Source organism: Equus quagga, chromosome 16, assembly GCF_021613505.1.
Source record: "Equus quagga isolate Etosha38 chromosome 16, UCLA_HA_Equagga_1.0, whole genome shotgun sequence".
NCBI classification, from domain to species: domain Eukaryota; kingdom Metazoa; phylum Chordata; class Mammalia; order Perissodactyla; family Equidae; genus Equus; species Equus quagga.
Genome location: NC_060282.1, coordinates 68,634,086 through 68,647,886, shown reverse-complemented (window position 1 = coordinate 68,647,886; position 13,801 = coordinate 68,634,086). Strand labels below are relative to the sequence as shown.

At 40.1% G+C, this 13,801-nt stretch overlaps 1 protein-coding gene across 1 annotated transcript in view; it reads left to right on the top strand.

Moving 5' to 3' along the window:
• EYA1 (EYA transcriptional coactivator and phosphatase 1) overlaps nt 1–13,801 on the top strand; it is a 161,141-nt gene that overhangs the window by 130,138 nt on the left and 17,202 nt on the right. Inside the window, exons 13-16 of the mRNA XM_046642243.1 lie at nt 11,272–11,330; nt 11,437–11,597; nt 12,591–12,705; nt 12,817–12,938. Of these exons, the coding sequence (XP_046498199.1) occupies nt 11,272–11,330; nt 11,437–11,597; nt 12,591–12,705; nt 12,817–12,938 (457 nt within the window). The remainder of the gene's footprint in view (nt 1–11,271; nt 11,331–11,436; nt 11,598–12,590; nt 12,706–12,816; nt 12,939–13,801) is intronic.

Below are 13,801 nucleotides of genomic sequence, written 5' to 3'. Positions count from 1 at the left end.
CAGAGATAGACAGAAACAGAAGTGAAATGTATTACCTGCCCCCAAGAAGCTTACACCCCACGTTGGAAATTGTATTTCCTGGTAGAGCAAAACCTACTTGATAAAAATGTATCTAAAGGTGGTGCACAGGTCGGGTTGGCAGGAGAAGGGCTGGACGCATGACAAATTCCATTTTCCATTCTCACAACTATGCAAAATTTCTAGTTCCTTCCCTGAGAGATTATAGTGATACTCACCTGTACCCTCTCCCTCCAGCCCTCCCTGGGTTGATAAAACCTTTCTGGCCACATCTGCATCTCACTGATTTTTGTGAGCTTGGTTCCAGGTATGTATGTAGCTGGTCAGTCATTATTAGTTGAATCATGAAAAAATGAATGAAAGAATACAGTGTGTACCTTATAACTAGAGATATTTCTAAAGTTAATATATAAACATATATTAATGCTACATTGGTGGTATATAATATCGTGTTTTCCTGAATGGTACATAAACAACCAGAACGTGATTATTTGTCGCTTTAAATATTTAATTCATGGGAAACGGAGTGGTTTTATAGGGAGTGAGAATATGAGTATGAACAAAATTTTTCCTTAATTTTCCCTTCAGGCACCCACTCTTTCTCCCCCTCTCCTACTGACATCCAAGGGTTTGGGGCACACCAGAGCTCCCTATCCTGGAGGAAATTTATCAGATGGAACAGTTCACACCAAAGTAATAGACCTTAAATAATTTACTCTTCCCTGAAGTCTTTGTCATATAAAAGAAGATTCAAAAGGGATGATTTCAAAGAATAGAATTTCAGGCCCACTGATACTCGGAAGAAAGAGAACTTTTTGAGTAAGAAAGTGCCTCCCAGAGGTCCTCACTCTCCAGCCAGGGGCTGACAGTGAGGGAAGGTGACGATGGCACCTTCCTGCAGCTCACAGGGAACCTATTTTTTTTAAGTGCCTCTGTCCGGTTCTGCATACTTTTCTCTCTAGAGTCAGTAATAATTAGAATGCAGAGGAAATCAGCTGGGAGAATTTTAACTTATTAACTAAGACTGCTTTTCTGAGCTACACATTCTTTTATACAAAATTGAGTATTTCTTCCTATTATAAAATCACCTGGTTGTATGATATGTTAACTAAAATTGATAAATTGATCTCTTTTCAACTTTCAAGTTTCACTTCCCGCCCCCACAAAAAAAGAGGCACTTAAAAGGCCAATTACATTAAAATATTTCTTTAAAAACTGTATTGACATATGGTTTACAGTTAAATAATGATAAATTGATAGAGGTGGAGTGGTGATAAACGAACTTATATTTGTTGCAAGTATTTAATTTTACAGTGGAAAATTGCTCCAGAAAAAAACCTCTCTTAAAACACGACCTATTTAATTTTACCGCTTATGGTTCATTGTTTTCATGTGATCAAAAAGGAAATATTCTCTGTAAATTAAAACCTCTAGTTAAATGCTTTGTGAATCAATTGGTATGCGATTCATTTTCTTCAGGTGGCAGTGAGGGTTAAAGGAAGGTGATTACAGCAAAGGATGAAAGGTTTCCTGGTTTGGATATTTTTCCATGCTTCTGGCAGCAAGCTTGCAATAAAAAGAATGATTTTTATGAGAATGTGATTATTCACAGCAAGACTAGAGTTGGTGTCACTATGAAAAATTCTTCTTTAGTAGACACTCTCAGCAGGAATAATAGATCTAAAAGAAAGGCAACAGGAGTTACAAAGACCACTGTTGCCAGTGACAAATTATGTTTGCAGAATGACGAGCAAACCCATTGAAAACTGGGAAATCGCTTTAGCTGTAAATCAAAGACTTGTTCTTAGGAGTGCTTCTGACTTGACATTCAAAAGAGTGGCATTTATATTAGATATGTGCTGAGTTGTCTTTTTTGTGAGGTTCTGAATTATTATTTTGTACAATGTCAGCTTTTAATCTTTTAATACTTTAAGTTACACAATACAATTAAAACTATGTATGATGTTTTAGTGGTAGAATTGTATAATACAATGTGACAATTTATCAAACACTGATGCGCTGCCCCACTTTGTATTTGAAGATGTATGTATAACGTTTGCACTGGTTCCTACGCAAATTTGTAAAATGCCTTATCTTTTATTAGCTGAACCGTAAATGAAGCTGTGGATTTGAGCATAAGCCATTTGTGTATAATATCATGTGGTAGGGGTATAGAATGCACTGAAATACATTGTGCCATTGCACAAAACGTAACTTAATAAAAGATGGATCTTGTAGGGTTAGATATTAGGTATTCGCTGTATGCTTAACTTCTTAAAAAGTAAGATGTGCTAATATCATGAGATCAACTGCAATGTATGCCATAATTATCAACTAAATTAATCCATTACATTTAGAGACACAGTGCGGAACAATTTTAAATAAGCCTATTTTGTTTTAAAAGCTTATTTTCAATTCTTTCTGGCTTTCATTAGTAAGCCTTTCTTTTCCTCACCCTAAGGTTGAGAGTATGAATAAAGACAAATATACTTAATATAATCATGTGGTAAAGAAGGTATTCATGGGGAGAAAGAAGGCACTCGAAGTGGAACTGACATATCATATTTATTAACACTGTCCTTCTCACCAAGAAGGAGCTATCTTCATGTACTTCCTTTGGGATTCTCAGAGTGACAGGCTAAAGTGACATTATCAAGACATCTTACTTTTAATGAGTACGTTTTAAAAGGAATGAATATTATAAGAAAATATGGAAATTAAAAGATATTTGCATCTTTTAACTATTATTAATCATAAGCTTGAGAGTGCTGTAAATTTTTATTGTGATCTTAAACATTTACCATAACTTTGTACATATATGAATACATAGCTTAAGCACTTCAATTTATCTTTTGCCTCAATATGACATCTTCAGGTACTTTCACTAGAGATTTTAGTCTCTAAATATTTTCTGAATGTTTATCTAAACAGAATCAGATTGAAATATTGGGTTGATTGAAGTAGCTAATATCTTACCTGTGTTGAAACTGCTGGAATTCAAATCTTGGGTTTCGAATATAAGTACCTACGTCTCTACTTAATGTAAACATAATTCTAGTAAACTATCTCCCTCATTTAGGTAATCCCTACAGGATATTGTAACATTAAATATATTAAAATACCATTTTTTAAGTAAGAAATAATAGTTATTAGCAGCATGTGTCTCTACAAGTTGCATCTTATTACAAATCCCAAAAATAGATGTTAAAATTCCTCTTATCATTTTCTGAGATTTGAAATTCTGGGTTTTTGTCCCCATTGCCTTCTCTAGTCGTGTCTTCCTGTTCCTATCAAAACAGGAATATTTAAATACTGACTTCTAATATGCATTGGCGCCCAGCTATGCTGAGTAGATAGTTTAGAGTGGGAATTTAAAGATAAATTTGTCCAAGTATGTTTTAATTCCTTAATTTGCATTTCCCAAAATTGTCCAACAGAATGAGGCAAATTTCAAAATCTCCCTTTGTTCTTAACGTCCTGTGTCTTAGCCGTGGATAAGCCCCACTCTTTTCTTCTGCAGGAAGCGCTGTGGTGGGAAAGCGAGGGCAATCGGAAGGTCATGAGTACGCCCCAGACAGGCATGACAGGTCCTGCCAGCCGAACACCAGACTTGAGGGGCTGTGAACTGCACCCCCTCCCTTCCTGCATGGCCTGTACTGCGGGCTTGCCGCCAGTCCACGATGATGGGCACAAGGGCACGGCCACGTTTAAGCTCTTTATTACATCCATTTGAGAGTGCAGGGAGGGCTTTGACACACCTTTAGAAAGCACGTTGCAATCATGTTATTCCACCTCAGTAAGTATAAATACACAGCATGTCGATTGGACAGTCTCCTTTATACAGAGAGAAATATACAAGTAAAAACCTGGCTCCTGCAAATTGGCTAACTCATGGACAGAATTTCCTAACCAGAATCTGATGTACTGAATCTAATCGTCAGTGAATTAGAAGCAAGGTCCTTCATGTCTTCCCCGTCAACTGGCTTGTTTATCCACCACCCCTTCCGCCTGCGTAGAACTTCTGAATCACAGAGAATCTCTAGGGATGACCTTCGTTACCTTATTTTTCCAAAGAAGTTATAAAAACATCTAGGGAGTCCGGAGTCATTTCCAAAGGCCGCTATGGAAATCATTCTCTGAAAATCTGTGTCACTCACATACTGGTCACCCTGTCATGCCTTCAGTATGGTTTAGATTCCTGTAAGCAAGAGGGGAGTGTACACCAATCCACAGGGGCTGTCTTGCTGATCCCTTATCAAAATAAAGCTTTCAGACAATTTGTGTTAGTTTGTCCCTAAAGTACTGGAAATACTGCTGTACTCTGTGTAAGTAAACAATTTCATGTTGACAAATGAAAGGAAAACTTCTTTCTAGAAACCCGTAGATGTCTGAGGTATCCAGCAAGTGTCTCTGTTGTTCAGTGGGGAGGTCAGAGCAGTGGCTGTAATTGCTTAATGAGAGATAGGAGGGGACAGGGAACCCAACGACCAATTCCTCTGCCTTGGCCAAGGCCAGCTGGTCTCAATAGGCACACCGATGTAAAGACAATGAAAATAGCTCCTTCTCTAATGACTCTTTTTTTTCCTACCATTTTTACTCTATGAAGGAAGGTATTGAAACAATTAGTTGGCAGTATGGTGTTAGTTTTCTCACGGTAAATTTGGAAAATGGAGCAAATCTAGCCTCCATCAGCAGAATTCCGGCTTGTGTAACTCAATTTCTGCAAAGACACATTTGTAATATTTTCATATTGTTCCCTTTCATAACATGCAGGCTGCCTCAAAGTCATCTTGGAGTCTCTGTTTATTCAAAGACTTCAGGTTTACTGGGAGTTTGTGTTTCTAGTGTCAGGTTCAGAGGTATAGGGCCTCAGCGTGCTGGCTATTACGTCACTTTGCTTGGCACAGATAATAAGACCCATTGTAACTGTCTTAATTTTTTTTATTAATTTTCCTAAACTAACTTGAATGGTATGGTATATTTTTACATAATTATGGTACAAGTGAAAGGCTTGGGGGAAAAGTACAACCACTACAGTATCAAAGCAGAATAAATATTTGCAGAAAAATTCTGCCATAACTTAATATTTTGCATATGAGCCCGTGTACAAAATCTGAGTTATTCCTGGGGCTTGGTCCAAAAGAACATGTCTGTGGCCCGGCCCTGGAAGGCCAGAGATGATGATGGATCTGAAAAAGGTCCGCTTGAGTTGCAATGCCAAGAATAATGACAGAAGGGACCAAAAAGGCAGGATAACAGTGCAACCGGAGTTCTGAAAGCGAATGTGCCTTTGCCGCATGGCGGTGAGGTCACACCCCATGTGGCTTTTTTCATCTTCCCAAGACCAGAGCTGGTATTCGGCTGCTTCATGTGCTGGCACTTTTCCCCAGCCATCCATGACAGCGTTTTATAATCCAGCCCCACAAGTGCTTAGATGTCTGTGAGGTGAGGGCCAGTAGTAACTGAAGCTTGCTAATTTTATTTATTTTACTCCTCTGTGAAGCACAGGCCATGGAACATAAAGGGAAGCCAGGCGAGGGTAAACTTTGGTCATTTGGTTTGTGATGTTTGTCTGACAGATGCTTGTAGGAGCCTGTCATGTAGAACAGAGGTTTGCAGACTAGCACCTGTGGGCTCAACTCTGTGCCTCTCTAATCGTTGCCGTCTTCCCTCATCAACTCCTCTACCATGACTGTGGACAAATCCTTGTTCCTGGGCCTCAAACCTCCTGCTTAGGACATGCGGTGTCAAAGTCATGCTGACACCTATGCTCTCACCACCTACAATTACGCTCTGTACCCTCCACCCCTGGCAAAGACCCACTCACCACAATGGCTCTCCTTCCAGGACCATTTCCCTCTGCAGTGCCAATCATTTAAAGGCCTGGTGGTGAGATGAGGGGCCTGTGGTGACAAACACTGGGCACAGCTAGCAGTGGGGCAGACAGAGGGGAGGATATGTGTTGGAACTGGAGTCCCCTAAGCTGAAAACCACTGAAAGGCCACAAAGGAACTAGGTCATGGCCAACACATGGAGTGGGTAGTTGTCTGCGTCATGTGAAATTGAGGGAGCCTAGGAAGAAACAGGGAATTGGGGGTCTTAGTACTGACCTTACGTTATGGAACCTTTCTGTCTTCATTTTTCATATCTGTTAAGTGGCTATAACATAAAATACTATTTTGTTTTCACTGTAAATAACACTAATTCAACTCAACAAGAAATAGGAGTCTGTGTGAGTGAGAGAAACCGTGTGCCTGCCTCTGCAGAACTCCACGGAATTTTGAGAAAGGACTCCAACTGAAGGAGTTTGCCATTGCTTTGGGGAAAAAGAAACCCACTCTTGGAGAGATGCCAAGTGTCAGTTTAGGACACTCTGGTGACAGGTGTCAAGGGTGGTGTATCCCTGGTCTTTCAGCACCCCTTAAAAGAAAGGGACTGACCTCAGGGTGGGAACAGTGGACCATATATCAAAGCAATATCTAAGTTCCATCATCAATTGTAAAATTTTCCTAGTGAGGGGTAATCACATCTTTGCCTACACTGGCCTGACTCGTCCTTCGAATCTGTCTGTGCTATGTGGATAGATATGAAAATTGGTTAAATGAAAATATGAATTATATATTCATCCAGTATTGACTTGATACTGAGCCTTTATGCAAAAATGTTGCTGGTTTTGACATCCGTTTGGAAAGCCATTAACAAAAAACAACTCTTTGCCCACCTCTTGATCCCCTTCCAGCTCCCACACCAATTCTTGCATCTGTAATTTAGGGAGTAAAAGGAGTAGTATCTTCCAGAGCCTTCCCTCTCACTTTTCTCGGAGCTGCTCACTAGCTCCACAGAGTTCCTTTGCATCTCAAAATCAGGGGTATTTCCTAGAGAGAATGACAACTTGCCAAATAAGTGCCACCTTCCCCAACCCCTACCCCACAGCCATTCCAAAGTAGGAGGCCGGCATTGACAGCCTGGGACCAAAAAAGCACTGTTTTCTTTGTGTTAGCACAGCTCAGTGATTGTGAACTCTCTCTAGCAGTCCACCGTTCAGCTGTGTATTTGATTGCATTCATCACAAAAGCAATAGGGGCCATGCTGTCTGTCCCTCCCTGATGCAGCAAAATGTAATTTCAGATTTTCAGACCTCTGCAGCCCCCTGGGACTAAGTAGAGTTCAGTCATTCAGCGGGAGGATGCTCTTTAGATTCCGGGGAGGTTCTGCAGCATTTACCACAACTGTAATCACCTGTGTAGCCAGTTAATTAACTCCTGTCTTTCCTGCTGACTGTACGTGCCTTGAGGGCAGGGACTGGTAACTGGATGCTACTTCCAAGGCAAAGCCAACTCCTTGCTGTCACCTGCCAGCCCATGCAACCATGCAACTCTTCCCCTCGCTTGCTCAGGGCCTTTGAGCTTGTTCTTTCCTTTGCCCACAAGGTTGTTTCCCCAGACTGCCCCACAGCATTGCGTAATCTCCTTGCCTGCTGTATTTTTTTCTCCGTAGCACTTATCACAGTCTAACATATTATACATTTTGCATGTTTTCTTGTTTGGGTGTCTCCCCTACTAGAACGTTAGTTCCAAGAGGGTAAGGAAGGATTTTTGTCTGTTAAGTGGTATGTCCTTAGCATCTAGAACAGTACCTAGAACACAGTAACCCCTTAATAAATAACCAGATACATGAATGAATAAATGACCACCTTTCTCAGCTAAGGCGCCCATTAGCCAGCACGGATGGGCGTTGAGTGCAGAATCTGCCAGGCGTCGAGGGAGTCGCTACCCCTACCCAGCTGAGGCCCCAGACCAGACACCGATACACATTAGGGTCCCTTGGGCATCTCAAGGCTCAACAGGACAGCTTAATACATAAAATATGCTGAACTGGCTGAACTGGCCATGGTGGTTCCTGGACCTGTGACGGCTGCCCCAAGACTTGGATTCGGTCATAACTTGAACTCGTTAAAACCCCATCACATGCTTTTTGGAAGTTTATTTCAAAAGTACCTTTCAGCACATTCAGTCTTTTGGAATAGAAACTTATTTTCCCATGGAATTCTATATGTTCTGCACTCTTTGTATTAAGCACCAAATTAGGGTTTTTAGGAATATATTCTGGCACCTGGAAATAGAGGGACTTCCATTCTTCTGCGTTTACAGATTTTTCCAGGGGGGTTTTAAACTTTGCTGTTGTTTCAATGGGTCCAGAGTCCCTTCTGCTCCCTGCCCTCAGTTATCTAATTTTCAGGGTTTAAAACAAATTTGCAAACTAAAAACAACCAAGTCCAGAAAGCAAAAATGAAAACCTAAATTTAGGCTCTTAAGAAGACAAGCAAAAAGCTTGATGGCTTCTGAAAAGTGGGAGAAGGCGAGTCTCATCGCCCTGGAAGAGACAGAATTTAAGGACATCACAATGCAAGGACCTGCAGTTTCTAATTCAAGAGTAAATACACTTAGCACAAGTGCACACACTGCACAGCTCTGCCGCGAAATGTTATTCCAGTATCTTAATAGTCTCCATTCTTTGACAAAGTTTTTAAAAGGTAAGCATCAAGATAGTCATATTATAGCTTCTCATTAAAATTTTTAAAAAGTTTATTTCCCAAAGCATTTATTTATACCATTATTTGTAAATTCATACAAAGACTTATACGTAATGAATCTTCGGTATGTATCTTATCCATTCAAAGTTCATGCAAGATAGTATTTTTCTATTGTTAAGTGAAATGAGCAACAATTCCAAAAACACATTTTACGTAGACATTTTAATGATTTCTCTTTTATTCCTAAAGGTGCTAATTAGGCCCTTCAAAAAATGCTCTTGATGTTTAAATCTATTTTCATTAAAGTCATTCTATAAAAATTCTCGCGATAAAGAACTAGGCTCTCTCTGTTGCCACCACACCAGACTTCTCTTTAATCAAATCACTGTGAAGTGAGTCTGGGATCTGCAGGTAAAAGCTTGAAGCTGTTGACACTTAATTAGAGCTCCCCAAGACGTTGAACAATGCTTCAGATGAGGGCCTCAGCCTGGGAGCAAAACGTCTTAACTAAAGCTAGCAGGAGACGACAAATACAGGATGTGGACGGACAATAGGAACAATGGAGTCATTAACAGTCAAGAGAAGATAGCTGACTTCTCTGTTGGTAATGGAGATTTACCATCTCATCAGTTTAAGAAAAGCCTCTTAACACTCTGCTTTTCCAAAGGATTCTTCCCACCCCTAGAGTTAACCAAGTGACTCTAGGTCAGCTTGGATTTCTTGAATTAAATCCTTTTTAGTATGTCGTTTCCGCCTCCTCTCTGTACTTTCTCCCAAGAGAGAAAAATCCTCCATTGTCGTCGTATATGGCTTTTTTTCGTTTGTTTTTTTTTGGGGGGGGGGGTGGAGTTTGGAGGATGGTATCATTTTTTGAGTTTTTGTTTTGTTTCCTATGCTAACTGTGCACCCTAAAAAAAAAAGGTCATTTACCAACAGCGTAAAAATTTTATTTCTGGCTAGATAAATGGCAGAATTTTCTACTCATGATTTAGTAACTCTTTAAACCCGGAATACATACGTTGTTGAAAAAAAAACACAACAATCATTCATCTTCCAAAATACGATTAATTTAATAACTCTGAGAAGTTCCCAACCACGTTTTCCAGGAATGACCTGTTTTGAAAATGTTAAATTCACAGTCGGCATGTGAGGCCTCCCGGACCAGCTTTTCCTTTTTTCTTATCTGAGGTTATAGACCTCGGGAGAGCAGGACGGGTTACAAGGTCAAAGTCTTTTCCTCCTTGGAACTTGCTGCTTGCTGGGCGAGGGTTGCCTGGAAAATAGATGCTTTAGAGGAGAGGTTGGGGGGTCACGATTTTAATTCTGTTAAGCAACAGCTGGTTTGAGTTTCTTTCCACTTCTATCTCCTGCTCCTTTCCTCACAAATCCATGGAGAGAAAAGAATTTGTTTAGAAGGAACTGGCCCCAGGAAAATGCACCTTCTCTTACTGTGGCGGTTGACGTGTGTCACCTTTGTTATGAATCGAATGTTAAGCGCTAGAGGGATAGGCTTGATTTTCTAAAATTAACTATATAGGAAACATGACCGGAGCTTTATGACTAAAGAACCTTTTAAAATACAGGATGCATGGCTGGGAATTTCTTTTAATAATATTTTTTAACTAAAACTTTTAATGGAAATAAGCATAATAAAGGCCCCGGGGGTATCTGGAGCCTGACTGCAAAAAGCATCATGAGTGAAATAGTAAAGAATGCCAAGAGCGAGTGACTTGTTTCTGGACTGGAGACCTTGTCCATCTCTGACTTGGTATGCCTTGATTCGTTCGACAAATGTTTATCGAATGCCTGCTCTTCCCAGAGCTATGCCAAGGGCTGGGCACACAGCTGTAAGATGGAGAGGTGCCCGCATGCAAACAGGTGCATAAACATGAACTCGGTGCAATAAAGCTTTAGCCCACCATTAGGATCTCCTATTCTAAACAATTGACACATGGTTTGGAATTTAAAAGTCAAGTCTGTTCAAATAACATTATTCTATAATAAACCTACAAACCCAATACTTAAAATGAATATGTAATAATAGTGAAACAGTAAAAAATAAGAGTAAAAAAGTAAAAAGAAAAATTAAAACCACCACATGGTTTGATTATTTTTATTTAGGTTTTGGAGTCTCCCATGGTTTTTTCCTCCTATACACGTGAGCGCGCGCACACAGAATAAAACTTACATCTCTCAAATCAATGGCAAACCAGTAACAGATTTTTTGTCTGGGCTCCTCAGCACACTGGCCTCAGGCTGTGTTGCTGTGTGGCTCAACAGCAATCAGAGGTCATAATTTCATTGGCAGTTAGCATCAGGTTTAATTTTTCTAGCATGTTACATTTACCGAAATGTCTGGTTTCAGTTATACTTAGGCATTGACTGAATCAGCTCAGAGCAGCATGATGTCTTCAGGTACCTGAGGTTTATGGAACACATCTGCTAATTGTTTTCAATCACTTTCCTTTCTAAACACAAAAACGTGTTTTCTGAAGGGGAATAACAGTAGTCGTTAATGACATTGCTCCTTTCCTACATTAAAAGAAGACCCGAAATAGGGAAAAATGTCAATTTAACAAGACTGCCACCTACTGATTGACGTAGTTGAAAAACACTCCAATTAAAGTGGTGGGGGTTTTTTAATAGCTGTGTGTGGTTTTGCAAAAAAAAATGTAGCTGCTTTTTGAAAATTAACGTGTATCATTTTAATTACGTTTTAGGAATGTGACCAAGTTCATATAGATGATGTCTCTTCAGATGATAATGGGCAAGACCTAAGGTGAGCAAATGTGATGTGGTTGTCTCCGTTTTATAGTTGAATTGCTCGGCTAATTAAGATGAACTTTCTGTTTGGTTAACTGTGGGCTTCTCTTGCGTCTAAATAGCACGTATAACTTTGGAACAGATGGCTTTCCCGCTGCAGCCACCAGTGCTAATTTATGCTTGGCAACCGGTGTGCGGGGCGGTGTGGACTGGATGAGAAAGTTGGCCTTTCGCTACAGACGAGTAAAAGAGATCTACAACACCTACAAAAATAATGTTGGAGGCAAGTGACGCTCCCCAGTATCTCGGTGGGTTAGTTAAGACGGTCTAGATAACGTTCCCCAAGTACCACCCACTTTTGCAGCACGCTTTTTTGGATATGATAGCTTTTTTTAAAGCAGTTTCATTGAACCAGTGATTATTCTGCGGTGATTAAGTGACAGAAATATTAGACGAGAGCCAGCTGTCCTGGCCAGTCTGGTCTAGTCCCAGCTCCATGACTTAGCAGGAGTGGTGTGACCTGGAGTAAGTTTCTTGACCTCTCTGACGTTCAGTTGTCCTTCCGATAAAGTGGGATTAAGAGCCCTTGCCCAAATGACTTGAGATGAATTGTAAAGCTCCTTCTCCTGGGTTTTGATTGTGGTTGAAAATGGCTTTAGCATAAAAGGGAATATATTGACTTAATAATGAAACGTTTGGGGTGGGGTGGGGTGTTGGTTTCCAGCATGGCTAAATCCAGATGCTCAAATGATGCGATCAGGAATCTCTGGCCTGTATTTTCCTTGGCATAGGAGTCGTTCTAGGTCAGTACCTCCCAAAAGGTGGCAGAGATGACCACCGGTAGATCCAGGCTGGTATTCTACGAGTTTAACTGCTCACGGGGTTAGGAAAACATTTTTCCCAATAGATTCCACAAACGTTCCAAGACTGACTTTTGCTGGTCAAGCCATGGTCGTACACCCACCCTGGGAGCCTGAGTGTAGGGTCGGCTCTGCCCAGACTACATGGTTAGAGGAATGGGTGCGAGTAGGCTGTAGAAAAAGAAGCGATGACTTCTGTAACCAGAACAAGGGATGCTAGGAGTGCAAAAACAATAGATGTTCCCTACAGTACTAAATAAATCGTTGTCAAATAAACAATAACGTGAAAAATTACTTAGTGTACTGTAAAGCTTGAGGGTGGTGTTAGTGGTATTAAATGTTTGTGATTTATAAAGTCGAGAGGACGCATTGGTAAGGATGAACTACTGTTCATCATGTGCTTTTTCAATTCACAGGTCTGCTTGGTCCGGCCAAGAGGGAAGCCTGGCTGCAACTGAGGGCCGAGATTGAAGCCCTGACAGACTCCTGGTTGACACTGGCCCTCAAAGCACTCACACTCATTCACTCCCGGTAAGCGCTCCGAGTCACAGCGTGGTGCCTTTGCTGGAACACGGGCTCTGCTCCTGCTTGCCCATTTTGGAGGTTCTTTCTCGACATTTTTTTTCCTTTCTATTCTCATAGGACGAACTGTGTGAATATTTTAGTAACAACTACTCAGCTCATCCCAGCATTGGCCAAAGTCCTGCTGTATGGATTAGGAATCGTATTTCCAATAGAAAATATTTACAGCGCAACGAAAATAGGTGAGCCGCTTTTTTTTTTTTTAATGATCAACCCTTCTCGTTCAGCCTTATAAAAATGAAAGGCAGTAAATAAGACCTTCTTTCAGAATGCTAAATGTCAGAAAACTAGTAGAATAATTTAACCAATTTTATTGTCAAAATTCGCTTTAAACATCCAGAGAAATATAAAGTTATAATCCATGTTGTTAAACGCAGAAAATTTTACTTTACTAGCTAATATTAAGACCTATGCATTTTAGATAGAGTCAACTTAGCATTAGTTCTGAATTGTCATCTTATTTTTATTCTTTTAGGCAACATCAACAAAAATCTTATAAGCTAAAACAAGCAGTAATACAGAGCTACACAAAGTAGAAATGAAACAACTCTAATAACAGCTTTCTTTATTATTCCTGGAACTATTTTTATTTTTTTTAATTCAGTATGTATAAACAGTTGAGTGCCTATTTTTGTTATGGGGATACAAAAAAAATTAAGTTCTTGCAAGAAGGAAACATAGTTGAAGAAAGACTGTGAGATTCAGTTAGAATATAAACCAAGACAGAATAAAAGTGGAATCAAAACAAGACATGGCTCTTGTTCTTAGAGAATTCACTGTCTGGCAGGGGAAGCAGACATGTAAAGAACACAAGTATGATAGAGAAGTATGCAAATGATCATTTATCTGGTATTTACTAGATGCCGAGAACTGTACTAAGCATTTTACATATTAAAATCGACCTTCACAACCTTTCCATTTTACAAATGAGGAAACTAAAGCTCAGAGACTTAAGTAAATTGTTCAAGTTAATAGCTAGTAAAGATAAAGGTCAGGGCTGGCCTGGTGGTGTAGTGTTTAAGTTTGCACGCTCTGCTTTGGCAGC